The 25,243-nt window shown below is 43.8% G+C and overlaps 1 protein-coding gene across 3 annotated transcripts in view; it reads right to left on the reverse strand.

The window, feature by feature from the left end:
- Positions 1–25,243, reverse strand: part of ARRDC1 (arrestin domain containing 1) — a 699,997-nt gene that overhangs the window by 78,395 nt on the left and 596,359 nt on the right. For all 3 annotated transcript variants that reach the window (XM_086921134.1, XM_086921132.1, XM_086921133.1), the window contains one exon: positions 17,018–17,435. In XM_086921134.1, the coding sequence (XP_086777260.1) occupies positions 17,018–17,435 (418 nt within the window). The remainder of the gene's footprint in view (positions 1–17,017; positions 17,436–25,243) is intronic.

A 25,243-nucleotide genomic window follows, 5' to 3' on the forward strand; every position in this document is an offset into this window, starting at 1 on the left:
GTCAAATCCGATGGGGCTCCTTCTGAACCTGCAGGCCCCTGGGCTTACTAGAGGGGTCGGTTCACTCAAATATGTGACGCATAGCATAGTAAAAATCTGTAATTTGAGTGCCGGTTGTTCACAGAAGAGGAGGGAGGCACGAAGTCGACCCTGGCTCCGGCTTCGCAGAACCGTGCCTAGAGCGTCGGTGCTCCTTAGCTTGTTCGTCGATGGACAAGTCGAGGTGAAGATGAAGTCCGTTTGAACGACTACTTCTTCTTGTGCCTCTTTCCAGAGTGTCCTGTTGACCTTGAGTAGGACGAAGAGGCCGTGGGAATTTGGAAGCGGTCCCGCATTCTTGTTTTCTTCGATAGGGACCGGGATCTCCGCTGAGTCATGCTGGATAGTGTCGACGATTGGGCCATAAGACGCTTAATGGCCCGCTCACGCAAGGCCTTTGGAGCCATAGCCCGACAGTCCGAGCACGACTTAGAATCGTGGTCGCACTTGAGATACCAGAGTCACACAAAGTGGGGGTCGTAAACATCATGCGGTGACCGGCACCACACGGTTTAAACCCAGTCTTCCTCAAAGATATCCTTGCACACGATATTGAATAAATTCCGAAGTTGACAAAAAGTCGAAAAAGTCCTGTCAAGGGACAGAGTTCGCTTTTTCCAGATCTGCGCCTAACTGGCACGGAAATAAAAGAACTGGCGTAGAGAGCCTGGGTCGTGCCTATATTGGTGACCATAATGTCACAATCGACGCCAACAATGTCACGTGGAGCCGAATAGAGCCACTAGAGGGGTATTGCTTGAGCACAAGTTTCCGGATCCAGCCTGACGCCTGGGGAATTCAAAGGTAAGGTATCTGCAGCTAGAAGTCTCCATCAGATACATTTAGCTTCAGTGATAATCAAAGGCAAGGGTCTACAGGGTTTATAGTCAGCCATGCCCCTGTCAGGCTTCGGGACAATTACTTTTACAGGTACTTGGGCTTTAAGAACCTAAGATTCCTTTCTGCATCAACTAGGAAGGCTTGGAGTTCCAGGTTTCATCTGAGCGTCTTCTGACATGTGGTCCTTATCTTCTCCACTTTCTACTAGTTTCTCTTTCGTAGTCTTTAACTCAATTCTATGACTTTATGCACTCTTCTTGCCCACCATCTAAGACTATGAACACCGGTCTTAAAGTCAGTCAGAAATACTTTATTCGGTTCATAACAAAAACCACAAAAGTATACAAAGTCCCAAAGAAAAGGAGGGCCGAGATACCAAATTACAATATGGTTAACAGACAGCAAAAAAATATATAAAAAAAAGATAAAAACTATACAGAATATATACCAAATTCGTGTGCAAATTTAAAAAGCATACACAAATAATCCAATTTGCTTAAAATTCATTATTTATAAACTCTAAAAACAGACCATGCAAGACTTTTATCTAAAACTAACTAGTTTTTTTCCTCAGTCTCATGGCTATGGTTAAAAATGTAGCAACATTAATGATTTCCCACGTATTGGACAGTAGCTGAAGATACAATAGGGCCGGTTTCAATTGTCTAAACCCTTTATCCTTTAGTAGGGGTACAATGAATTTTTTCTGAATGTCCGTAAAATAACCACAAAAGAACATTAAGTGAGCAGTGCCCATTATCGAAAATCCATCACAAGTACACAATTCTAATTCTGATGCCTTGGTCCAACATGGGCGCCCAGAGAGAAGGAGATGAAATGTATTCAGCCTAAACTTGGTTAGTAGATATCTGTGATTAGCATTATTAACAACTTTCAGATATGGTTCTAGGTCATGGACTGTTGTTACAACTAACTGATGTGCTCTCACGGTTGACTTAGTCAACTCATAGCCTTCTCTATCCATCCCTTTATGCAGCCTGAATGCGGTCTTGACCCATTTCGTGTCTCCCTTAACCAGTTTGGACGGCTCATCAAATAATTCTGGGCGACCTAGTGAGGCTGCAAGTTTTTAACATATTTTAGCCATGGAATGGATTCCCAATGTTCTAAAGTAAGACAGTCCCTCAGGATCTCATGGTTCACCTCCAATTCCGGGTTCATCCAAACCGCAATCCACTTTAATAGGGGTGCGATGGCAATCCGGTCTTCTAGATATTCCACCCCACATTCTTGATGCACTATGAAACCTGAGGTCGATTGTGGTACTGATAGAATGGACTTCAAAAACTTGTCCTCTGTCACCTGTAACAACTTAACGTTCTTAAAACCCCATAGATCTGCGCCATACATGGCTATGGAAACACATTTAGCGGCATAAACCTTTAACACTGCCTGTAACGGTTTTGCCCCCAATTTACGGGAAAAACCCCACACTGCAAAAATAGACCGGACAAAAGCATTTCTTTTCTCAGACAATTGGGGAAGCCAGGTGGAACTTTCATCAAAAACTACCCCCAGATATGGGAATCTAGTTACCCTCGATAACTTGTTCCCATTACAGTGGAGTGTCATCAGCTTCCTATGCCTGCCCTTTGTACCCACGGCCATGACATGACATTTGGTATAGTTAACGCTAAGATCCAAGGAGGACATAAACTCATAAAATTAATTTAAAAGACTTTGTAGCACCAGTGAGGTGCGCGCTAAAAGGGCGGCATCATCCGCATATAATAATGCGGGAATGGGGAACTTGCCTGCCCTCGGGATATCCTTACAAGCTGCTCCCAACACACTGGCCAACTCGTTGATGTATAAAGTAAATAATAAGGGGGCTAAAATACAGCTTTGCCTGACCCCGTTGGTTATACCTATCTTACCCGTACAATTCTTCTTACGATCATATCTCACTGTGGCTGTGAGGTCCCTATGGAGATCGGCTAAAAAATATACTATATTTTCATTGATGCCAATCTTTAGGAGCAAACCCCATAGCTTGGACCTGTTCACTCGGTCAAAGGCCGAGGACAGGTCCATAAATGCTATATACAAGCAGCCTTGCTTCACTATGGTATACTTCCCAATCAGCAATTGGAGGTTAAGGCTTTGATCTATCGTACTAAGGCCCCTTTCTAAACCCATACTGTAATGCTGACAGAGAGTTCATTTCCTCGAGCCAATCAGTTAATTTACACAGAACCACTCTGCCTAGGATCTTCACTGCAGAATCTCTAAGGGAAATTGGGCGGTAATTACCCGGGTCACCGCTGTTACCTTTTTTAAAAATAGGTACAATGACCGATTGCGACCAGGTCGTTGGGAAACCGAATTTACAAATTCTATTAAATACATTAGATAAGACTTTAGACCAAATTGCTATATTGGAATTAAAAAGATCGGCTGGTACGCCATCAGGGCCAGGGGCCTTATTGCTTGTCATTTTACTGATGGCTTCAGCCACCTCACCCTCATTCACCACTAAAGTATAAGGATGACTATTCGACAAGGTTTTAAAGTCACTTTGACTCATTTCCAGAAGGAGGACTTGGATATCTCACCATCATTATTCTCCCTAAAAGAGTTCCTGATGGCAGTAAGAAGCTCCTCAAAAGGCACCATCTTGAAGGGAGTCACTGCACAGCAAGCTTCCTTGCCCAACACTCTGGCCCCATATTGTCACAGAAATATTGGTTGCATCATGAACAGAGGAGGGCCCAAACGCTATTGTATCCCCTCTCCCCTGAAGTAATTCTAAATTCAAGAGAGAAGCATTGTCTATGAACTTGCAAAAGTCAAATACTTGGGACAAAAAGGTAAAATATCATGCCTCAGTATGATATTCTCCCCACAGGCCCACCAGATGCCCTATCAGTTTACTTGTTTGTAGCAAACTCATGTTACGCTGGGCTTCCAACCACCTCCCTTCAGTCCTGCCAAGTGTGTCCAGACTCAGGGACGGCAACATGTTTAAGACCCCACCCACCAACAAATTAGCTTCTGGAAGACTTTTTGTCATACACTTTGTTCCAATATTCAACTTGCCATAGTATTACACAATATACCGAGGTTAATGAAGGAATATGCTACTTACCAGTATGCATCTGTTCTTGGCATAGAGGGCTGCAGAGTGGTACATTATGAATAGATCGCCATCTGGTGTTGGGCTCGGATGATTGCACTTTGTTTTTCTCTTGGAGAGTCTTTTGTATCTTGGTGACTCCTCCCTTGGTTGGTAGTGCGCATGGGCATCGGCTCCATCCTTAGATTGTTTTGCCATAGTAGGGTTAGATGGAGTAGTATAGTAGAATACAGATAAGAGTGCCCATGTAAGTGTATCTAAATAAGATAATGTTGGAACAGACACAGGTTTCCGGGGAGGCTGGGAGGGCATGTACCACTCTGCAGCCCTCTATGCCAAGAACAGATGCATACTGGTAAGTAGCATATTCCGTTCGAGGCATATGGGCTGCAGATGGTACATTATGAATAGACTATACAGCAGTTCTCTCCCTAGCGGTGGTCGCCCGTGTCTGTTGCAACTGTCTGAAACAATGTTTTTAATACTGCTTGTCCCACTCTAGCTTGTTGTGTTGTGTGCACATCTACACAATAGTGTTTTGTGAAGGTGTGCGGTGTAACCCAGGTAGCTGCTTTGCATATGTCATCTAGTGGAATGTTTCCCAAAAATGCCATAGATGCTCCTAGTTTACGTGTAGAGTGAGCTCTAGGAGGAACAGTTAATGTTCTCTTTGCCTTTAAGTAACATATTTGAATGCATTTTACAATCCATCTGGCAATGCCCGCTTTGGAGATGGGATTGCCTTTATGTGTAGGAGAAAACACAACAAATAGCTGTTTTGTCTTTCTGAAAGTTTGTGTTCTTTCTATATAGTACAATATGGCCCTTCTAACATCCAATGTATGTAGGGCTCTTTCTGCTACTGTTTGTGGTTTCGGAAAGAAAACCGGTAATTCCACTGACTGATTGATGTGGAATGCTGAAATAACCTTCGGTAAGAATTTTGGGTTTGTTCTAAGAACCACTTTATTTTGGTGTAGCTGCATAAATGGTTCTTGAATCGTAAAAGCCTGCAGTTCACTTACTCTTCTAAGTGACGTGATAGCTATGAGGAAGGCCACCTTCCATGTGAGGAATTGTATTTCACACCTATGCATAGGTTCAAAGGGTGGCCCCATTAGTCTGGTAAGCACTATGTTGAGATTCCAGACTGGGGAAGGTGGTCTTCTTGGTGGAATGACTTTTGAGTCCTTCCATGAAAGCTTTAATTGCTGGTACTTTAAACAGTGAAAGATGTTGTCTGTTTTGTAGGTACGCCGCTATGGCTGCGAGATGAACTCTGATAGAGGTATATGCTAGGTTACATTGCTGTAAGTGTAGTAAATAGCAAATGATTTTTTTAGTGGATGCGTCCAGAGGGTTGATGTGCTTACTGTTACAGTGTATAGCAAACCTCTTCCATTTTGCTGCATAGCATGCTCTGGTGGTAGGACATCTTGCTTGTTTAATGATTTCCATGCATTCTGGTGGTAAATCTAAATACCCAAACTCTATGACTTCAGGAGCCAGATCGCTAGGTTCAGTTGTTTGGGATCTGGGTGCATTATTTCTCCATGGTTCTGTGTAAGATGCATGGGTAATAATCTTAGCTTTTGATGTGGTACTTGTGAGAGTTGTAGCAGCGTGGTGAACCACGGCTGTCTTGCCCACGTGGGTGCCACTAGTATCATTGTCATTGAGTGTTGCTGCAGTTTCCGAACCAGTAACGGAATTAGTGGTAGAGGAGGGAATGCGTAAGCAAATTTGTTGGACCAATTTATCCACAGTGCATTGCCCTGGGACCGGTGGTGTGGGTACCTGGATGCGAAGTTTTTGCATTTTGCGTTCTGATGATTGGCAAACAGATCTATCTCTGGTTGCCCCCATTTTTGGAAGAATGGCTGCAGTATTTGGTCGTGCAGCTCCCATTCGTGTACTTGTTCTGACTGTCTGCTTAGGATGTCTGCTATCTGATTTTGAACTCCTGGTAGGTGTTCCGCTAACAGGTAGATCTTTTGAGGAATGGCCCATCTCCATATGTCCTGTGCTAGTCTGGACAGTTGGAGAGAGTGTGTCCCCCCCTGTTTTTGAATATAATACATTGCAGTCATGTTGTCTGTTCTGATCAGGACTGGTTTGCTTGTTATTTGCATTTGGAAAGCTTTTAGTGCTAGAAATATTGCTAATAGTTCTAGGTAGTTGATGTGCAGTTTCTTTTGCTGCACACTCCACTTCCCCTGCACTGTGTATCTGTCCATGTGCGCTCCCCATCCGGAGAGCGATGCGTCCGCTGTTATTATCACTTGTGGAATTGGCTCTAGGAACGACCGTCCCTTGGAAATGTTTTCTGTGTTCCACCACTTCAGAGAGCGATACGTCCGGTCGTTTACCAACACCAGATCTGTAATCTGACCTTGAGCCTGATTCCACTGTGTCGCTAGACACTCTTGTAGTGGGCGCATTTGTAGTCTGGCATGTGGTATTAGCAGTATGCAGGAGGACATCATGCCTAATAGTTGCATAAACACTCGTGCTGGTAGTGAGTGTTGTGGTTGAAATCTTTGTATTAACCCGACCATTGTCTGTACTCTGATTGGGTTGGGGTATGCTATTGCCTTTTCTGTGTCTACTGTAGCCCCCAGGTATTGCTGAATCTGGTTTGGTTGCAGGTGTGATTTTTTGTAGTTCACCGTGAACCCTAGGTGGTGCAGCAATTGAATTGTCTTCTGTGTGTTGTGAAGACATTCTTCTTTTGACTTGGCCTTTATTAGCCAGTCGTCCAAGTATGGGAAGACATGTATTTGTTGTCTTCTTAGGTGTGCTGCCACCACAGCTAGGCATTTTGTGAAAACTCTTGGTGCTGTTGTGACACCGAAGGGAAGGACTTTGAACTGATAGTGTTGTCCTTCTAACACAAACCTTAGGTATTTCCTGTGGGCTTTGTGAATTGGGATATGAAAGTAAGCGTCTTTTAGATCCAGTGTAGAAAGAAAGTCCCCTTTCTTCAGTAAAGGGAGTACTTGTTGGAGCATGACCATGTGGAAATGCTCCGAATTTATGTAAGCATTGAGAGGTCTGAGGTCTAATATTGGTCTTAGGGACCCGTCCTTTTTGGGGATCAGGAAGTATAGAGAGTATACTCCTGTTCCTTGTTGATCCTTTGGAACCTTCTCTATTGCATGCTTTTGTAGAAGTGCTAGAACTTCTTCTCTTAACAATGTCAGATGATCTTGACTCATTGGACGCTGCTTGGGGGGGATGTTTGGTGGGGTAGCTGTGAGTTCTAGGCAATAACCATGTTGGATAATTTGTCTCACCCACTTGTCTGATGTGATGTTCTCCCAGACAGGTAGGAACTGTGATAGACGTCCCCCGACCGGTGTTATGTGGTCTGGGGGGAGTTCTATGAAGTCACTGTTTTGGTGTTGAGGCGTTGCGGTTGTTATTATTTCCGCGGCCTCTACCCTTATTGTTGTTACCTCTGTAACTGCCTCTTGAATTACCTCTGGGTGATGTTGGTGTGAAAGAGGTGGATTGCTGATTCGTTCCTGTATTCTTTGAGCCCCCTCTATAGGTGGATCTACGAAAGGAACCTCTGTGTGTTGGCTGTTGCAATGCTCCCATTGACTTAGCCGTTTCTGTATCTTTCTTCATTTTTTCTAAGGTCTCGTCTGTGCTTGAGCCAAACAGTGTCTTCTGATCAAATGGTTTGTTCAGTAGGGCTGTTTGTACTTCTTGTTTGAATCCTGAGATTCTAAGCCATGCATGCCTTCTTAGCATGACACTGGTGTTAATAGATCTTGCTGCAGTGTCTGCTGCGTCTAATGCACACTTAATGGAAGTATTGGTTATTATTTTACCTTCCTGTATTAATTGATCTGCCATCTTCTGATGTTCTTTTGGGAGATGTGTGAGAAGTTTTTCTAACTCATCATAATGTGCCCTGTCGTAACGTGCGAGTAGTGCTTGTGTATTGGCTATACGCCAGCTATTCGCTGCCTGTGATGCTACTCTTTTGCCTGATGCATCTATTAACTTTGATTCTTTATCTGGTGGAGAAGCCTCTCCTGTAGATAATGAATTTGCTCTTTTACGAGCGTTTGAGACCACCAGCGAGTCTAGAGGTACATGCCCTTTAATAAATATTGGGTCCTTTGGAGCCGCTTTGTATTTTTTATCAATTCTTGGGTTTAACACCCTGGCTCTCACTGGGTTTTCGAATATTTCCTCTGTGTGACTAAGAAGACCCTTCAACATAGGAAGAGTACCTGATGTTCTCTGTGCATTAGGTAGAGTCTCTAACAAGAAATCCTCTATTTGAGGTTCTGTATGCATATCTAGTTTGTGATATTTTGCTGCCCTATTAATGAGCTGCACAAAACCTGTGTTATCATCAGGTGGTGAAGGCTTTGAGGGATATAGCTCTGGGTCGTTGTCCTCATCTGACCCTACATCATAATTTTCCCATGGGTCCTCCTCATCTGGGATAGTTTCGTCATCCTCTTGAGGTTCTCCCTCCCCTAGATCACTGTCTACATCTGACTGAGGTGTAGCTGGTCTTGGTGTGGAGGGTGTAGGAATATTTGGCCTATTGTGAGGAATAGGAGAAGAGGGTGTGACTCTAGGTCGAGGAGAAGCAGGAGGAGTTATATTTGTCCCCATTGTTCTCTTTTTTGAAGGAAGAGGTTTATCTTCTGACTGTTCACTCTTTCTCTTCTTTGTGACCACTTTCCCAGTTTGTGGATCAATAAACAAGATCTTTTGTTTGGGATCTGTCTGTTGCTCCTGAATCGGTACCGAAGATCCTGGTTCCGAGAGCTGTTTTCGATCATCAGATCTTGTTGTTTTCGACACCGAATGTCTGCTCGATTCAGACTTTCTGGGTATCGAGTGTCTTTTGGGCGATAAATCATATTTATGTTTCGACATGGAATGTTTCGATACCGAGCTTTCCCTTGTTTGTTGCCTCGGTGCCGAAGTCGATGTCGCCCTTTTCTCGGATCCGACATGGTGGGAGTCCGAGTGTTTCGGTTTCAGTTTCGGTTTCGTTGCCGGGCCCGAGGGCGGGGCGTCGGAAACTTTTTTCTGCGGTTTGACCGGGCCCGAGGGCGGGGTCGTTACCGCACGGGGTCGGTTTTTCGGTAAGGGGACGTCGTCACTCACGGTTTGTTGCTCGATTAGTTTTTCGACTTCCGACTGGTCCCCTTCCGACCCCGACTGGTCCTCTTCTTCCTCGATTTGCTCGTCTCCGAACAGCTCCGGGATCGCCTCCGCCTGCATTCTGGAAACCTGGTGTCTTCGAGCTCGACGATTTCTAATCGTTAGCTTGGAGGAGAATGCTGCACAGGCTTCGCAGTCCCTGGATTCGTGTTCAGGCGATAGACAGAGGTTGCACACCTCGTGTAGGTCCTTGTGTGGGAACTTAGCACCACACGTTGGACATTTTTTGAATGGAGTCCTTTCCATGGACTCCGGGCTTGACTGCGTCGAGAAAGGCCTCCTGTTCTTCGACGTAGATCCAAGTTTTTCTCTTCGATTTTGAATTTGCAACGCGTCGGAATGGAAATGAACGCGTTCGATAACAATACCGTCGAATTGGAAAGGGAATACGCGCCGATAAATCACTTTCTTCTGAAGTTGATCTGGAGCGTCTCGATCCTCATCCGAACCCGATGGCGGAAAAAAACAATCTAAGGATGGAGCCGATGCCCATGCGCACTACCAACCAAGGGAGGAGTCACCAAGATACAAAAGACTCTCCAAGAGAAAAACAAAGTGCAACCATCCGAGCCCAACACCAGATGGCGATCTATTCATAATGTACCATCTGCAGCCCATATGCCTCGAACAATAGTTTATTTTTAGTCGCACCATTCATAAATAAAATCTTCCCTCGCCCCTCACAAGTTACCTCCACCAGGAAATGTGTGCCTAACAGAATACAAACTAAACCCCTCCATGTGGTCCCTGAAGAAAGAAAGGCCGGTCTGATTCTCCCACTCTAGATAAATAAATTCGATCACATAAGTGCCACTCATTCATACCTAAGGCCAGTTGTCTTCCTCCTTCCACACAGTATGTGGATGGCCAGTTTGATGTAATAACTGGCAAGGAGCGATTCTTACATGGAAGCTTATTCCTTCTGATAGTCCACGAACACAACAGGGAGGTCTAAAAATCCTGTGCAGCATATCTCCTGTATGAGGACACTGGTTCGCCATACAGCAGAAAAACAAATCTGAAATCCCGACCTGAACTCAAAATAATTTGCTTTACCAGATCATGCCGATCCTGAACTATTTGTGCAAAGGATGCTTAAAGATCCTCTTGTAATCTCAGTAGAACCTCAAATTGAAAACCAATAAAGTGAAGGGGGAATTCTTGTATAAATGTTAATGTGAACAGAAACATAAGCAAATTCAGAGCAGTTTCGGCCTAGTCAGACTTTGATGCTGAAAGGTAGTGCAAATCCTGCGTCTCAGTAAGCATTGAAGCAAAGTCGTGGCATTCCTGTCACTTATGGCATTGCACTGAGGAAAACAAAAATGTTATGACATTTCCTGTGCCATCTTCAAAAGGATGTGGTAACAGTCAGCATGCAAAAAGCTCTCAAGACACAATGCCAAGCTGGTAGAACAAAGAATTTCTTTCCCAGTGCATCAAACCTTTTTGACTCCCAGTATGAAAGAGTAGAAGGGAAGGAGTTTGGGATAAAAGGGAAAGACTTGAGGCCTGCACCACTTGGCTCTCAGGCACAGGAGGCTGTGTAAGAAATGAATCTGGCAATGGGGCTGACAACAGCTGGGGACAAAAGAAAATTGATCCAGACTGCCAAAATAAGATCGACAAGAGCATCCATTAGAGGCAAAAGAGTCTCAGAAGTAGAGTGCCCAAGCTGAAGGACTTTCTTAAGGAAATCAGCACTTGTCTCCACTTACATGAGTTCCAACACATCCGCAGCTAACTGATTACTGCTGCCAATAAAGTATTCTGCCTCAATTAGATAAAATGGCAAATCAAGGGCCGAATCAGGTTAAGTGTCAAGGCTACCAGCATTCTGTAAGTCCAGGTCAAAGACAGCCTCAGCATAATGAGGAAGGAGTATGTTGTTCTGTCTCATCATCTAGGTCTATGTTAGGCATCTGAATAACATTAGAAGTGTTGAAAAAGTAAAGCTGCCTGAGATGATCATCATGTGATATCAGAACAGTCTCTTGCTGAGAAAGAAATCTGCGACCGTCACCAACAGATTTAGTATTCATGATGGAGAAGCCAGGAGCTGCACAGATGGAGCAAAACATCTGCAGTATGGCCTCCTTTAAGGCCACCACTTGCCATGGATTCCATGATGGCCCAGGAAAGACATGAGTTACTTACCTGTAACTGTAGTTCTCCAGTATTAGAAGCTTTCATAGATTCATGTTGTATGCTACTTGCGTGCTTCTTGGCATGCGAGCCTCTTAGAACTTGGAATGTCTTTGTGGGTGTTCTTCGTAAAGGTTCTCGGTTAGTCAGTTGAAGCCTGGCTCTCCGTGGTTGTTAAGCTGTTCCTCAGATCTGTAATTAAATCCTGTTCCAGGAACCAAATCTGCTTTTGCGAACCTCATTACTTCTTAACATAATTGGCGACAGTGGGAGTACTGTTCCAGGAGAGTAAAAATCTTCATGAGGATACAGAGTTCACTTCGAAGAAGTAAGGATTTTAAGTTATTTTAACTTGTGCCTGATAGCACTGGCGGCTGTTTTACTAGTCGTGCCTCGATTGCACCAGCGGCTGTTAAAAAAAACAAACGATTTTTCTTCAATTATTCCTTACTTTAAATTATAAAATTGAGCGGAATGCTACTGCGGCGGTACATTTCTTAACCGTGCACTTGATAGCACCTGCGGCAGTTACGGGAAATTTCAGACCATTTTCTTGAAATTACAATTTTACAGTAACCAAGATTTCTTTATTGACGGTTACTCACTTGTTTTAAATTGCCTCGTGAACTTCGTCATCCATTTCATTTGAGTGAGTCAGAACCTTCGGAGCATTCCTCGATCCACATCCACGATCGTCATTATCAGAGTGCATTCTGGGTACACAAAGCATTGTGGGAGTGACATCACGTTTCTCCACGTTTTCGGCCATTTTGAATTGGGGAGTTTCACCAGTCACCGATTAACATTACATTTTTTGACTGTTTTTCTTTGGTTTAAGGATTATACTTCTCAATCTTCATACGCTATTTCTCTTAAAGCTTTCCACAGCGATGCACACGCTTTTTAGTGTGTATGTTTCTTAACAAATATATATTTTTTTTATATGCAATCAGTAATTTAGCAAAATATTGTATTACTTAATTGATGAGTCCTCTTTGGGGTGCCTTAATGGGCATGCCTGGGGGGTTTCTGGTGTGTTCATGTCGTATGCAGCTTTGGAATTTCCGTTGCTAACGTTTGCGTTAGATATAGCCCTTCCTGACAGATGTGGTTTATAGTCAACATGGCATTTACGGATTTTCTGGCCAGTTCCTGCAAATCATAGAGGAAGTAGTCAGTTCAAATTTTCTGGATGGGCATTCAATGAGGACATGAAATCTGGCAGTATCACTTGGAGGAGACCCATATGTGGGGGTGAGGTTGGATGCATTACAAGGTCTATAAAGTTGTTCCACAAGGCCCAGCAGAAAATGGAAGTTCTCCTTCCACCATCTGCATATTATTCACTCATCAGATGTATCCACAGGGACAGCTCTGGTGAATTATGTGCTGGTAAAGTTAGAATGTGATGCCCTGGAGAGGCAGTCTTCAAGCATGGGTTCTTGGCTGGTTGTGGTGGTTCCAGTAACTGACAACATGAACAATGTTTTTTGAGGTGTGGTGATGGAAAGTGAGATGGGTGGGCTGGTGATGTAATACAAAGTCATGTGCTAGAGATTCTGAAGAAGATCTATTGGCACAGATACTGTTGGTGGTTCATGGAGTTCCTACAGATTCTTGACCACAAGTATCACAGTGGCGATTAAAATGGGATTTGCCATTGGGCCGTTCCTCCTTTTTTCTGAAGTGTGGGAAAGGCAGATAGTATTGTTGCAGAGATGGCTCACAGACCAGAGATGACCCTGGTTTCTCCTTGTGTCCTAATATTTTACTTTGAACTGCCGTTCGCTATATGATGTCCCAAACTTGCTGTTCTGGGCCAGTGTCTGCCATACATTCAGATTATAGCAGCTTTGCATTTGGCTGCAGTGGATTCTTGTTTGGCAGCGTGTGCTCCAGCAGCATTTCTGATAGATGTACCACTTTTACAGACACAGTCCTGCTGTTGACGGGACAGTCATTGGCAAGATGGTCGCAGATTGGATATTCTCCACTGGTGGTTTCTTCTTAAAGCGACCATGGAACGTCTATGTTGGCAAGCAAAACTGTTAACGTTTTTCTGCTTAAATGAAAGTTAAGCCTTAATCGGCGGTGCTCTCAATGATGGATGTAAGACAGTGAATTTGGCTTCTTTGGTTGGGGTGAGGCTGGGTCATGGTATTTGAGGAATATGAAGGTCCCCAGTTTTGATTTTTCTTTCTTGAGAATGAGACTCAGGTCTGCTAGTCTACAGGTTTGCATTTTTAAGATGGTTTCCTGTGGCTCATTGGAGGTGGAGACCAATTTGTCATCAAAGGACGAATTTACTGCTCCTTTGGCAGTATCCAGATGGTGTTATCTACCTTTTCCTACTCAGTGGATATGCTCTGGACTAAATCACCTCCAGAAGAGGGGGTATCAGCAGGCTTAAACGTTTATAACACTTTAGTTGTCTTTCCTAATGGTCATTGAAAATTTGGCAGAACTGTATGTTGGATGTAGTTAATATATACAGATTATTTGAAGATCATCAGAAAAAAAGCATCACTTTGCTAGCTTTGAAGCAACTTCTGTTTGAAGAATATTCCATCTGGGAGAAATATTCCTTTCTCACCTACACTCATCAAAAGGAAAGGTTTTGAGAAGGAGTTTCAAAGTAACAGGACTCCTCTAAATAAGGAAGGAAAAACTCTGGACCTCCCTTTCAATACAACGTGTAGTAGAAATCTAAGGTGAGGTGGCCTCTGGGAGGGGTGACACCCAGGGTACTAACCTCACTTGCTGGCCTTCGGAATTTCAGGGAATGAGAGGTCTGGGCTCCTAAAGATATGTTTTAGGGTCTTTAAAGCCTGTTTTATTCTCATTCTGCTTGAATATATCACAGTAAGACTTCCACCTTGAAATCGGGGAAGGAATCAAGCATATGAATTCCTGAAAGAGCTAAAGCCGGAAAGTTGGGAAGCCAAGGAACCCAAAAAAGATTAAATTTGAAGGGTCATGAGTGCAATGTCCTCCGAAGAGAGTGGCATTTTAGACTGTTAGAAGACAGTCTGCCCGCTCACAGATACACCATTGCCCCCCTGACAATGGATTAACATAATCAGTGTTAACAGTACATTTGGTATGGGTTATATGCAAGTCTATGTGGTAGAGAATGTAGAGTCCCAACTGAAAGTTTTAAGCACTTTTTTCAGAGTGGGGGCCTTGATGAGCCAGTAACAGACAGCTAGATATATGAAGACTATCTCGATTTGCTATAGAGATGTGCCTTCTCTTTTATGCATTTGTGTATCGGATTTAAGTTGTGAAGGTATCTTAAGTCTGGGTCCTTTCTGTTCAACTAGAAAGTAACTGGAACACATGTGATTTCCTTTGTGGGAAACAGGAATCCTCTTTGTGGATTGTTTTTCCAGAAGGATGCTGATTTCTGTTCACAGTCTGCCCTGAAGCAAATGGGGTGTCATTTTAGAGTGAATTGCTGGAGTGTGAGATCTGAATATCAAGCATAGATAATTTGCAAATTATTCAGCACTTATCTGAGATTTTTGCAGACTACTGATAATGCTTCCGTGCACCAGAGTGGGAGACGGTGAACAGAAGAGAACCCCGCTTGCCTCTGGTTGGAGGCTTCCCTGTAGCACTGCAGACGGTTCTGATGTAATTGTTCAGAAAAACCACAAAGATGCAGTGGCATCTTCCTATCTTAGAATAAAATGACAGTGTCCTGCTGGGGAACCTACCATAGGAGTGTTGAATCTGGTGCCCTCCATTTCTTTTGAAGAGGTAGTGAGGCCTATTTAGCAGAGGAGAGCAAGAAAGGGCTCTCTAGTGGAATCAAAAATACAAACTACTGGCAATATAGCTGTGAAAAAGCTACAATGATGAATCCTTACGAATCTGCTGGAAAAAATGGGCTACGGTGTTTAATACTTCTGCACCTGGGCAGGGTGGGTATCAGCCAGAGTCATGCTATTAATGATGAAAAACTAGTTAGTCTAAGTATCTTCCTAAGGCTTGAAGTAGTCCTAGATGTCATGGTGGTTCTCGGATTGTTAGCACTATGCAGAGTGAAAGATATACAATGATAATGTGATGCCTAGAATGATGCCTCTGAAGGGGGTTACCTCCTTTTTGACGTGGTAGATCTTTTACGAGGAGCACACTTCACTGGGGTCGCTGGACAAGGAAGGAGCAGTTATCACAAACTGCAGATGCTGAAAGACAGGAAGGAAGCAACAGAGCTAGAACTGAAAACACTGGCACAACTACAGCTTTTGTGATGGTCAAGGGTGTGGAAGCTTTGGATTATTCGGAGTTTGATGTTGAAGCTAGGCATTTAATCTTCAGCTTCTTGGAATAAGACATTGACAGATTAGGTAAATGAATCGGTGTTTAGTGTTTCAACGTCAAATAAGGTTTACAGAGTGAAGAGTTTAAAAGGCGCCTCTTGACTACCCAGTTTGGAATTCAACACTATTATTGCCCTGGAACACCAGCAGAAAATTACATTACTTCTAAAAGGTAATGCTAGGAAACCTCGGACTACTCCCTCAACACACAAAGACCTCACATTCTCTCCAAAAATGTACCTCTGTCGAGGTCAAAACCTGCAGTTTATATCCTTATCAGTTTGAAACTAGATCCCCCTAAACATTTAAGGCAGAAACTCTGATCAGAAGAACCACTCTAGAAGTAGGCTGTGGTAATTCTCATAAGGATGGCATGGTCCTAATCTATGGCTTAACTTCCACGTGCCCCCAACCATACAGCGCAAGGCATTTTCGAACACGGTGCTTGCAATCACATCTACATGAATATGACTCAGCTCCACTCTTTTCCGCTCGCTGGCAAAATACATTTAAGGGTTTACTATGATCTACTAAACTATTTAGAGAAGGAGCCTGTGCTACTTGCAAAGTACCCTGGGCATTTCAAGATAGAAAACACCCAGCCCAAGGCAATCCTCTGGCTGTGATCAGGCCACTCTGTGCAAAGGTCTGCTGGCGTACACCTGATAGGAAAGGCTTAAAAACTTCCTAATGCCTCCCCCTTTTTTTTTGTTGAGGGGCTACTTCCATTCAGCTGTGATTGTTGCGACAGTTTAGTACACTTAGATTAGCCCCTTATGTCAAGGCACGAACATGATCAGATGTAGTCAGATAGGAGGCAAATGGCAGGGAGTTGGGAAAAGAAACTGGCTGCAGCATGTATGCCTAAGTCACAGCCCAATATACAATACAGGTATAGTGATTAGATCGAGCATCTAATTTTGTAAGTGTTAAGTTAAGCCACCTCTAGTGTTGACTAACATTCTAGAAGGTATTGTGGATGAAGCAGTTTATACCTATTATCAACTAAGAACCCCATAATGATCTCACATTTCATCCTCTTGTGAAGTGCAGATTTTGCTGTTGACCACATAGTTTAGTGGGTGAAGGTAGGATTAGGAAGAGAGCACTGGTACTAACTTCTTGAATGCCTGAGATGGCAATTATGAGATGCCTCTGTGGCCCTATGACCTTAGGTGTCTGTTGACAAATCAATGCTTCATTTCATCCAACTACAGCATCATGGCCTAGAGTAAGAGATCCTGGATAACCTGCAGAATTTACAAACAAATAAGACAGCAAAGGGGAATTCACTGTGGCAAAAACACAAGTTCACTGGAAACAAAAAGCAACTAAACACTTGGTGCCATTCCAAAGTGTCTGCACTTACCATATGGATATCCCCAAGTACTGTACTCTGGGGGTAAGATGAGGGAGCTGGCAGTAGATATGGGAACCACAGCTCCTTCAGCGTAGTATGGGACTGTTGCGCCTGTGGACAGACACAGTGTGGGGTGGTTAGGTGAACCACTGGGGTCGGCCTCAGTCCTGCTTTCCGGGAACATTAATCCAGGTGCATAGCTGAAGGGAGAATACTGTTGTTGGGAGTGGCTCTTAGTGGGAATGGAAACACTGTCCATTGGGTGATAACCTCCAGCAATTTCCTCATCCTCTGGTGGTGCAGTTGGCATAACAGCAGAGGGTACACATGGTGCAGAGCACGCCACAGAACTAGGCAAAGTGTTTACTGCAATATTACCAATAAATATCGGTAGAACAAGACACACCTCTGGGCTCTTCATAGACACCTGGTGGATAGAAAAATACAAAAGGAATGAGTCAACTATGCACAGTAGAAGTTGTGTTGAACATTTCCAAAATATTTTCACAGTACATAGGGAATTGACTAGAATTTTTTTTTAAATGTGATGCACTGCAGTTCTGGGGTCTTCGGTATAAGAAATATTAGTTTTGTTTAAGTGAAGTATGACAAGTGTAACTTTTTTACAGTTAAAAAGATCATAATGCCATGGATGCAAGCTGCCATTGAAAGTTGAATCATGGTTCTCAGATAAATCCTTTGGGGACAATACAGGATATGAGGAAACTGGAAAGAAAGTGGAAATCTGACAAAACTCAAATACCTCTCTGGCTTAAAGAAAAATCCCTAGTAATACAACAAGCAGCACGTATCCTTAATGCCACTCATGACTAAATCAATTTGATTCCCACGAAGGACACACAACTAGCTTGGAAATATCTTATTTAAAGCATGGTGGACAAAGCAGGTGCCGGTTTTCTCATTTTCCTTGATTTTTCATCCGTCTTTGACACTGATGACCATCAACGGCATATTGAGGTTCTTGCTCTATTCTTATTTATATGAAACCACTGAAGGATCTAAAGAATGAGTTGGGTGTCAAAATTCAATAGTATGTTATCAGCCAAATTTCACTAGTAAATCTTCAAACCAGATATCTGCACCCTGAAAATATTCCTACAAAAATTGCAAGCTTGGATGGCTTTAAAGTTACTCAGACTCAATCCGGGAAAAGAGAATTAATCCACGAACAGAAACACAACCACAAAATTAAATACAAGGCTAAAGGAAATTCATGTGATATCTGCAGTTTGGCACAGTTGTAATTGTAATTGTAATTGATATTTATATAGCGCATCACCACCAACGGTCTCCAAGGGCTTGCTTTGGGAACCCGTCCTGGTTTTTCCCTGTGAGATAACCCATACTGGGCAAGGTTAAAGCCAGGCATCCCGCCGCGGGGGCCATAGTGGAGATTAAGCAAGCTATTGCCCGGAGTTGCAGAGTGTGAACCCGTGATTTGAGCAGGCACCGAAGCGAGAATTGTCGAGTCCGTGGACATTTTGGGCTCAAGACCCTGCCGCGTCGGGAATTGAACCCTGGTCCCGGGTCTGACCTCTGCTTCATGGTCTGCCTCTTCTAACCATTGAGCCACACTTCTCCACAATCAAACCGCAGTAAAATCCCTTGACATATAGGTAAAACACTCTTAGGGCCAGATGTACGATCATTTGAAATGGCGAGTCGCAAATTGCGCTGGATTGGGAGTCGCAATTACAAATGTACAACAGTGTCTGAGACACTGATTGCGATTCCAAATGGGGTCGCAAAATGCGAGCCTCATGAATATTAATGAGACACTCGTAATTTGCGACCCCATTGGGAATGGCTGGCCTGCCAGGGATGGTGGCCTGCTGGGCTCAGCAGACCTCCATGTCTTGGACTGCTTTTAAACAAAGCATTTATTTTTTAATGCAGCCCGTTTTCCTTAAAGGAAATGTGTACATGCTATTTTCCGTTGTACATCTGGCCCTAAGGGAGTTAACAAATCAACCACACATCAAAAGCGGAGAGAACAACATTACTCTTCATAAAAAACACTGAATCCCATATTTATTACCTATGAAGTCCCGCCTTGTAATCTAAAGATTTGATTATGGGAATGCTACTCTTTCAGATCTCCCAGTTCTTCACTTTTCTCTCTTCAGCAGTCATCAGCTCGCCTTGTTTAAGTCACCCGAAAATATGACTGCATTATCTCAATGCTAGGAAAACTGCACTTGTTCCCTATTGTGGCCAAAATCAAGCTTAAATTAGCCTGTATATACTTTCAAAGCCATTTACACTGCACAGCCAAACTTCCTACAATCTATCAGCCATCTCAGGAGAAAACAAGAAGCAAAGACACTCCGAGACTGGAATCCCAAACCTGAAAAACATATTATACAAGTTCTCTGTGCCTCAAGCACAGAACCATTCATTTGGAACTACCTTTCAGCAGAAATGTGATGTCAAAAAGACTTCTTCATTTTCCTCAAAAAACGAAACCCCTTTTTATTTAACTGCTACCTGAAATAATCTAACCAACACTTTCATTTTGGAATCTCATAGTCCCCTCTTTATCTCCTCATATTATATTTTATATGACTATCGCTTCCCTTATTGCCCTTTCTATTGTTGTTCCAAACTACAACACTCAATCCTGGTTCTCTTTCTCTCCTCTCACCACCTCACTCTATATGCTGCTTGATGTTAATCTTACATAGTTTCTGTTCTGTTCTTTACTATCATTTCAATGTACTTCGAGATCATGGTCTACATTGTTCTGTTACATTGTTAAGCACACTGAAGCCCCCAGGTAGAATTGTGGTGTAGAAAAAGAAAACAAGTTACTTACCTGTAACTTCGGTTCTCCAGTATTGGAAACTTTCATAGATTCCCATGCTTGTATCATTCCCCTTTGTCAGAATGAGAGTCCCCGGTATACGTAAAATAGCAATAGAAACCATTACCAAAACAGAACCAGGCCCATTCTTGTTTTGCAACCCATCCACCTCTTTTTGTAAAAGAGACAAACAAAATGAACAACCAATCAGATTAGCCTCACCCCTTAGAACCCTCCTGAGAGAAGCTCAGAACCTCAGATTTTCGTAGCCGCTGTGTAACCACACCACTGAAGATTGAAGAGGTTGAGTTTTCCCAGGGGAGGAGGGTGGGTAACATGGGAATCTATGAAAGTTTCCAATACTGGAGAACCAAAGTTACAGGTAAGTAACTTGTTTTCTTACTCTAGTATTGGAACTTTCATAGAGTCCCACGCTTGTATCAGAGTAGCTAGCAGTTATCAGCACATTTTTGGAACCATGACCATTATAAAACCAAGAACAAAGCAATAGCATATTCACCATAATGACAATTTCAATGGTCAATAACATAGTTCGAAACTTTAGAAAATATAAACACATTAGGTTAAAAAATGTGCAGTAGCTGAAAAACCGTAACATGGAAGGAGGGATGAAAGGGAAAGCTCACCACTACTGAAAAGTTCCTCAGGGCTGCCTGGCCGACTGCTCGCTCACTCTGCGTTGCAGAATCCAGACAGTAATGCCTTGCAAACGTATGGGTACTGCTCCAGGTCGCTGCCCTGCAGATCTCCCGGATAGGAACTCCGGCAAAGAGGGCTGTCGAAGAAGAAATCGCCCTAGTGGAATGAGCACGGCTTCGACCTTCCAGGGGTTTGCCCGCTGCTCTGTGACAATACTGGATAGCGCTGGTAATCCAACGATCAATCCCCTGCTTGGAAAGGGGAAAGCCCTTACGAGGGTCACCAAAGGACACAAATAGTTGAGAAGACTTCCTGAAGTCCTTAGTACGTTGGAGAGAGAACTTTAAGCACCTCTGAATGTCCAGTGAGTGAAGTGCCTTTTCTGCCGGGGTAGCCGCTTGAGGGAAAAAAGTTTTGAGTATAACCGGCTCATTCAAATGAAAGTCTGAAGGTACTTTCCGTATGAACTTTGGGTTGGTACGCAGTATAAATGTACACTTTTTGAACTGGAGAAAGAGTTCCTGAATGGTGAGAGCCTGCAATTCCCCCACTCGTTTTGCTGAAGTCAAAGCTAGTATAAGAGCTACCTTCCAGAAGAGGAATTTCAACTCCGCCCTGTGAATAGGTTCAATAGGATGATTCATGAGTTGGGCGAGTACCAAGTTAAGATGCCAAAGAGGAGGAGGAGGCTTGACTGAGGGAAAACTCTGAAAAGGCTCTTGAGAAACTGCTTAATTATCCTTGCTGACCAGAGGAAAGGACCTGAAGACATGCGTCTGATGCGAGAGATGGCTGTAAGATTCACCTTGATGGAAGAGTGAGCCAGTCCCGATTTTGCCAATGACAAAATATATGGAAGAACTTCATGCGGCTCAGACTTAAAAGGATGGACACCATATTGCTGGCACCAAATGCAGAAACGCTTCCACTTCAACTTGTATGTCTTGTTGGTCCTTGGGGCTCTTGCCTGAGAAAGTACTTCTCTACATTCTGTTAAGAGTCAGACCAAGAAATTCTCGTTGCTCAGGAGCCAAGTCGAGAGCTGCAAAGACTGTGGATCCGGATGCCAGACTTGGCCCTGGTGCACAAAAAGAACAATGTCCCAACAGGTAATAGTTTGTGACAACCATAATGTACTTGGTGCTCAAAAACGTGTCTGTGGTGAAAGTGCCCGGCCATCGGCGGATCACAGACGGCCGCCCAGCGCATCCTTGCCTTGCCCCCATGCAGGCTCCTGACATATTCCCAGATGATCCTCTCTCTGAGTTTACGAACTAAACTCCAGCATGCCCCTACTCAGACAACCAAGTCCTGATGACGATCCGAACTAATGTGGATCGAAACGCCGTCGACTTAACAGCTTATTACCAGGCGAACTTCTCAAATGTGGCTCAACACAATTGAAAGAATTTTGTAATCTGTGATATCACCTTGTCACACTACTTGAGCCACTCACTGTACATAACTTTCATGTCGGGATTGAAAGCAGCGCAAGAACACGCAAGCACCACTAACCTGACTCCGATGGCCAGCAGAGACGATAGACGATAGTCCTCCCAACTCCGTACTGCACAAAACCCCAACAATGGAATGAAACCCACTATTCGAGCATGTACAGAAAGGGGCCGGGAGGTGGTTGGCAGCTGGGGGTCTGGTACTTCTGGTATCGTCTGGTCGATATACCCACGAGGTTACCGGTACTGTGACACTGCAGACGGAGGAGAGGACAGAGACCAAGAAGTTAATACCACCAATTGTTATTGTCTGAACTCTTGTCCCCCCCCTGTTTCTAAACTCACCCGTTTCTCAACCCCATGTATCCGAGAATGAATCCATAACACATACTCTGCACGTTTGTGGCAATGTAGCCAGAAGTACGGAGAAGTTAGTTTCACTTCTCGACTCAAACACACTTCAGATGCCTAGGGAAGGTTTTTATGAGGGCTACTAGTTCTCGGCGTTAAACGACACGCCGGAGAGAACCACAATACTCCTTGTGGAAGGGTTAGCCCAAAATAAGGTTAGTGTCAGTAAGCACTGATAGTGAGGATTATACCCCACAGTACATAAACTATAAGGAAATATGCTTCCGCACCGTACTTAAACAAATATCAATAAACAACCAGCAATATCTTAGGAGGCGAGCCCGCACTCCTCAGGTATACTTGCGCGGCAATATATGGCTTGCAACAATGATTCCACTGGATTTCTGACCACGCAGGCTTTTCTTCGGCGTAGACAACGAACAGCTTTCAGACCACGCTGGCTCTTCGTCGGCGTGAGGTACTGGGTTTTCTCGGAACCGATACTACTACAATAACCTAGCGGTGTCAGCGCAACACCCAAAGACCCCGGATTCCCCGGTCTTGGCAAACAGAGATACGGGATACTTCTTGATGGCGTCAAAGACCAAAGTTTAATGGTTGCAACCAGGGACAGAGGTCTACGAAGTACACACGGGTAGTTCGAAAGAGACTGCATCCACTCAATGAACAAAACTCGGTCTTTTATGCCGAAAATTACGCATATGTCAACATCACAATTTACATTCAGTGCATACAAAACTGACCAATGAGCAAGTAGCATTTCAAAAAGTAGCGAATCACGACAGTCAAAGTTAATCCCACTTTCCGTTGTTCAGCCCACCAAAACGATCGCACATATGCTAGTTTCCTGTTCGAACAGGCCGGACAAACCCATCATAAAACCTTCAACCCAGATCGATGAACATGTCGTAAAGGAAAGGCAGAAACAGATGGAAAGGAGATAGAGGAGTGGGAACGGTGGGCCATAAAATCGGACCACGTCCTGTTCTTTGATCTTCATCAGTACAGCTGCTAACCAAGGAACTGGCTCAGCAGGATTCGCCCCAGGCGAGGAGTCAGTTCGGCCAGGTCAACCAGAAGTCAGCTAAGGCGTACTTGTCAAGGACTCGTTCGGCCACAATCGCAAGGCCTATGTTAGGGCAACCATACAAGATGGCTGCCACATACAAAATGGAACCCGAGGGTTCAAACTAAATCCTCAAATGTAGAGTGTTCTCCTATATCGATTCATGCGAAAACACTCAGACACGTTAGACTCGTCATTTGCGGTCTGCTGACACCAAGATCGTCCATTTCCGACAATCATTATAAATCGGGTTTCGGAACTATCGAACCCAATTCGGGACCACGGAACCACAGACCCTCCTTTTGCCCTATCATAGAAAATAAACCCAGACCCATTTTAATCTGAATCCGGATCTATATTCATCAAGTCATCGATATGCTGCTGTAGCATCATCTTATTACTATACATCTCTCTCCGGACAGGCTTCCGTACGCACAAAGTAGCGCAAAGGCCACAAATAGCCGGAGCACACTGTACACAGAGACAGAACATGAACAGAATCGCTAAAACCATCCCAATAACCATCAGAATTTTCCAACCCCAAGTGGATATCAATCCCCATAGCCATCCCATCAAAGACCAATCCCCTTTGTCCAGATGGACAGAATCGGAGATTTTGTGCAATTTGGAAATGGCCTGGAGGACTGACGGAGCATTGTCAGGAATAAAAACGCAGCAGCTTGATTGAATCAATCTACAAACTCCCCCTCGATCGGCCAGAATAACGTCTAGGGAACTCTATTCTGAAGTGTCATAAGTCTATCCGACTGGAGCTCAGCAGTCAGGTTACCAAGGGAACCGGCAGTCTCGATTATAGTGGACTCAACCACTCTCGTAAGCTGACGAATATTCCTACTGTTAGCCATGGGTCCCCAGAACGGCAGAAAACCCTTAAAGAAATCACCCAATTCTTGTCCTGCAGTGTCTTCTTGGCTAAAGACCCCTCTAGCAATCCTCATTTTGTGGTAATCTGCCGCAGCTGTAAAAGTGGGTGGTAACTGAAAGGAAACAAAACATGTGCCCGAAAAGTCATGGGGCAACCATGTGTATGCTTTGTCGTGGCAAACAAAGTAGGTACCCTTAGCAGCTAAGAACGCTGGGGAAGACAGACGGAAACACGTAAGTCTCAGCGCAAACGCTCTTCCCTAACTGAGCCTTCGGATTCTCACCGTTGCCCTGCAGACAATAGTAGCCCTTATGGGGCACTATCCAGATCGGTAGGGGACTTTTCGCACGCTGATTAATAGTCAGACTAACTCCATATCCAGTTACGTTCCAACCACTATATGGTTGCCTCTCGTCTTTCGGAATAGTCTCTACTGCATTAGTCCACTAATCATGTCGACTATGCCTCTAGCTATAGGACTATTCTTCGGATTATCTCTCGGTTAACGTAAAGGGTCAACACTGTGTGCATATATGAACATGGTTCTGTAAGCTCGGATCGAACCATTCAAAAGGTAGAACCAAATAGGGGATTCCTTTATCAGTGGTATGAGGCATTAAACCACAAATCCAGCAGTTTGTCGTATTGATCACTAACTGGTGCTGGTGCAAAAGCTGTATGAAGGAATTATTAGCGAACTCCTTACGTCTGACTACCTCATATTCAGGCAAAGGGTGGAAAGAATGAGAGGAAATAGTAGGTGAAGGTGTAGATTGCACAGTGGAATTAGACATCACTTTAAAAACAAGTGCTACATAACCAATTATGAAAATGACAAAACTCAGTAGTAAAAGTATGCATGGTATCAAAAAACATTTCTTCGACATTATTTTGCAAATGCGTTTTCTAAAAGTCAGTATCTGCACAGGTCTCTCCAACTCAAAGAAATCCATCCTAAACTAAAGTTGCTGCC

This window comes from Lissotriton vulgaris, chromosome 5 (genome assembly GCF_964263255.1).
Source record: "Lissotriton vulgaris chromosome 5, aLisVul1.2, whole genome shotgun sequence".
Lineage (NCBI taxonomy): Eukaryota > Metazoa > Chordata > Amphibia > Caudata > Salamandridae > Lissotriton > Lissotriton vulgaris.